Here is a 4,374-nt window from a genome sequence, read left to right as displayed (position 1 = left end):
AGACGTTGACCGGAACCGGTTTGGCTCAGTGGATAGAGCGTCGGCCCAGGTTCAATTCCGGTCAAGGGCATGTACCTTGGTTGCAGGCACATCCCCAGTGGGGGGTGTGCAGGAGGCAGCTGATTGATGTTTCTCTCTCATCGATGTTTCTAACTCTCTATCTCTCTCCCTTCTTCTCTGTAAAAAAATCAATAAAATATATTTTAAAAAAAAGAGATGTTGAGAGGGAAAGACAGAGACGGTGAGAAAGCCAAAGAAGCACTGAATGTGGGGGAGATGAGGGAAGGAGCCAGGAGAACAAAGCAATGCAGGTGCTTGGGGAGCCCAGGACAGTACGACAAAGGATGGACAGCTGGTGACAGTGCTCTCATGAGCACTGGCATGTGCCCACGAGGGTCTAGTATGTCAGTTCCAGTCACATGGTCCCTCAGCCGCAGGCTAGGTCCGTCCAGTCTCAAGGTGCCTGCCCCAGCTACCTGGGGATGGAGGCATAGTTGGTGTGGGAGCTGGTGGTGAGTTGCTGGTGTGGTTCTGACTGGGGACCCAGAATGTCCACCCGATCATCCTCATCCTCATGGAAGCCGGCAGGGCGTGGACTGGGCAGCAGGATGAGCTCTGTGAGGCCATGAAGGTCAGACACATGCCGGACAGTCTGCAGCACCAAAACCATGGCGATCAGACCCAGGAAGAGGTAGGCTGCAAAGATGGCAGAGGGGCCATGGGTGAACTCAGAACCTTGGCAGGCCCAGGGTGGGGCTGTGACCCTCAACTTCCCCCTAAGACAGGCCAGGTTCCCCTTGTACCCTCCACGACAAGGCTGTGCCCTGGGTCCTGAGCCAGCCACCCTACTCACCTGTGACCAGCACCTTGTAGAGGGCCCGGTAGGGCTGGCCGGGGGCTTCACCGGGCACATAGTCACCCAGGCCAATGGTGGACAAAGAGATGAAGCAGAAGTAGAAGGCATCCAAGAAGCTCCAGGACTCCTCAAGGTGAGCAAAGATTGCGGCGGGCACCAGGAAGCAGGTGGTCACCATGATCCCCAGCAGAACCACCAGGTGCCAGCGGGCCAACCGCCGGGAGTCCCAGCCCCAGCGTATGCTCAGCCAGGACAAGGGTGCATGGCTCAGCAGCAGTGACAGGCGCTGGGCGGAGGCAGTCAGCAGCAACATGGTGGCCGGCACGCCCAGGAGCGCAAAGACAATGGAAAAGGCCTTGCCCGCATCAGTCAGCGGTGTTGTGTACCCATAGCCTGTGGAAGTAACAGGGAAATCCTTCTGCCCACTTGGCACCTACTTGGGGTCTGTGGCCATCCTAAGCCAAGACCTAATGTTACCCTTGAACTTGGCCCCCATTCTTTCATTTCTGGTCACCCTTGACTTCCTTCACTCACAACCACTTTCTGTCAGTGAATCCCATTGTCTCAAATTTCAAGTAGATCCCAAGTCCATCCACTTCACACCACCCCACCTTCATGTCTACCCCGTAGTCTCCTCCCTGGCCTCCCTCCTCCACCTCCACCCTTGCCTTCACAGTCTGTACCCCCCACGCAGCCAGAGGGGCACTGTGAACACCAGTGTTAAGTCATGTCCCTCCCCTGCTCAGAGCCCCCTGGTGGCTCCATCCCACTCAGGAGGAAGGACAAAGTCCTCATCATGACCCTCAGGACCCACACAATCCAGCAGGGAAATACACTCCCACCTCAGGGCCTTTGCACTATCTGTTCTTTCCCTGTGGAACACCTTCCTTCAGGTTTCCACAGGGCTCCCTTCTTCTCCAGGTCTTTGTTCAAACATCACCTTCTCATGAGGCCTTCCCTGACCACCTTTATTTTGTTGTTGTAATCCTCACCTGAGGATATTTTTCCATTGATTTATTTAGAGAGAGTGGAAGGGAGGGGGAGAGATACACAGAGAGAGCGCCATCTATGTGAAAGAGACACATCCATTGGTTGCCTCCTGAATGTGCCTCTACTGGGGCTGGTGGAGCCGGCAACCTGCCCTTGATAGGAATGGAACCCTTCAATCTGTGGGCTGATGCTCTATCCACTGAGTCAAACCGACTAGGTCTAACCACCTTATTTTAAATTTTTACACCTTCTCACCCAACTTTTTTGGTTTGTTTTCATAGCACTTAACACTAACAAACTATATGATTTACTTATTTGGCTACTCTCTGTCTCCCCCATTCGGGTGCCATCTCAGGAGGGCAGGGGCTTCTGTTTGCTTTGTTCAATGCTATAGTCCTGGTATCAGGCACAGAGTGGGCACTCAGTCAATAGTCGAAATAATAAATGAAGGGTGCAGGCTCAAGTCTGGCTCCCTCCACTCTAAAATGGGTGTGACAAGCCCCAGTGACCTCCTGGAGGGCCGTGAAAACACAGGACCACAGGACCATGGGTGTGAGTTCTGCAAACTGTAACATGATACAGGGGGATTCAGGTGTAAGTGAGACTGGCTCACTGTTTTAATGTATAATTTAAAATATCTTTATTTCCCAAATAAATCAACCCAAAAGGTCAGAGATATGATGGGGGTGATAAGGGGCCTGGTTAATGTTGAGGTCAAATGTTTTTAGCCCAAAAGACTGCAGATCCAGCCCTCTGATCAAAAATAACATGTGGAATTGTGCAGATGAACACATCTCCCATACAAAGGGATCTGATTTTTTATATACTCAAAAAATTGAGAGTAAGGGCTGGAAGAGATTCCTGTACACCCATGCTCATAGCAGCATTCTTCACAGCCAAGTGTCCATCGATGGATGAATGGGTAAACAAAATGTAAATATATACAATGGAGTATTATTCAGCCTTATGAAGGAAGGAAACTCGGACACATGCTACAACATGGATGAACCTTGAGGACATTATGCTAAATGAGAAAAGCTAGTCGAAGAAAGACAAATACTGTATGATTCCACTTATATGAAGTATTTAAAGGAGTCAAAATCAGAGACACAAGTAGACGGTGGTGCCAGGCAGGAGCTGGGGAGAGGGCACATGGGGAGTTGGTGTTTAAGGGTAGAGTTTCAGTTTTGCAAGATGAAAATTGTTCTAGAGATGAATGGTGGTAACGATTGCAAACAATGTAAATGTACCTAATATCCCTGAAGTGTACAATTAAAAATGGTAAATTTTATGTGTATTTTACCATAATAAAAAATTGGGGGGAAAAAAGACTCTCTGGCTTTCGCTGTACACATGGCCACCTGGAATAAAGACATTCCCTCTTTAATGGGGTTTCTCCATTAAAATCTTTGTATTAATGAGGGCTGGAGCCATAATGAAAAACCTCAAATAATAATTGCGCAAATAAGATGCAGCTAGGTGTAATTAGAATAATTTCTGACCAATGAGGCATACATGAAAGAAGCAAACAAGTTCCAAGAAGTGTCCTTAAAGAGAGGGAGGTGCCACCCTAGCCGGTTGCTCAGTGGTTAAAGTGTCGGCTGTGGACTGAAGGGTTTCAGGCTTGATTCTGGCCAAGGGCGCATGTGCAGGAGGCAATCGGTCAATGTTTCTCTCTCTCTGGCTCTTTCCCTCCCTCTCCCTAGGGTGAGGATTAACAACAACAAAGAAAACACACACACACACACACACACACACACACACAGCCATAAAAGAAAGGGAGATGCCTATCCCCTTCTTCCTTCTTTCTTCCCGCTGGCTGAAATACAAACAGAAAGGCAGGAGCTGAGCAGCCACCTTGGACCATGACGTGACCTCGGGATGGAAACCCTGCACCGAGAGTTATGGAGGCGCTCTGACCATGCAGCATCATTCCAGAAATAGATTTCCATCTTATTTACGCAGCTATTATTTGAGGTTTTTCATTTATGGCTCCAACCCTCATTAATACAAAGGTTTTAATGGAGAAACTCCAGCAGTCAGCTGAAATGGCAGGTATGCAAATTATCTGAGTCTCAACTTGCTACCTCAAAGAGCAAAGTTCAAATCAGTTTTTTGCCATTTATTCCCTACATGACCTTGGCCCAATGACTTTCCTCAGAGTCCTGCAAAATGGGCTCATAAAAAAATGTCTTCTTCAAATGCAATAGTAATAACCTACCAGGGTGGATTGCATAGCATCTAGCAAGACATAAAAAGAGTTACCATGGCAGTCATGCTCACTGCCGGGGTGCTGACCCTGCCATCTCTGGCCTCAACTGGAGCAAGTCTGCCTGGATCAATTCCAGGCCCCAGGCCTTTCTCAGAGGGCTCGGGCCTGACAAGACCAGAGGTGCCGTGGAAGAAGTCTCTCTGAAAGACTTGGCTTTTCATTTCTCAGACACATTCAGAGCTCCAGGCTTTCCCACCAATAACAATGGAAACTGAGGCACAGAAAACCTGTTATTATCCCCAACCCTTCAAACTTA

General features: G+C 48.9%; 1 protein-coding gene across 1 annotated transcript in view; it reads right to left on the bottom strand.

The window, feature by feature from the left end:
• Positions 1-207: 207 nt before the first annotated feature.
• The window catches only part of KCNK6 (potassium two pore domain channel subfamily K member 6), a 7,418-nt gene continuing 3,251 nt past the window's right edge, over positions 208-4,374 (bottom strand). The window contains exons 2-3 of the mRNA XM_006096661.3: positions 854-1,249; positions 208-696 (exon numbers count right to left, since the gene is read on the bottom strand). Coding sequence (XP_006096723.1) covers positions 473-696; positions 854-1,249 — 620 coding nt within the window. The 3' untranslated portion in view covers positions 208-472. The remainder of the gene's footprint in view (positions 697-853; positions 1,250-4,374) is intronic.

The sequence above is a fragment of the Myotis lucifugus genome, unplaced genomic scaffold (assembly GCF_000147115.1).
Source record: "Myotis lucifugus unplaced genomic scaffold, Myoluc2.0 scaffold_185, whole genome shotgun sequence".
NCBI classification, from domain to species: domain Eukaryota; kingdom Metazoa; phylum Chordata; class Mammalia; order Chiroptera; family Vespertilionidae; genus Myotis; species Myotis lucifugus.
This window is presented reverse-complemented; position numbering and strand designations above follow the sequence as displayed.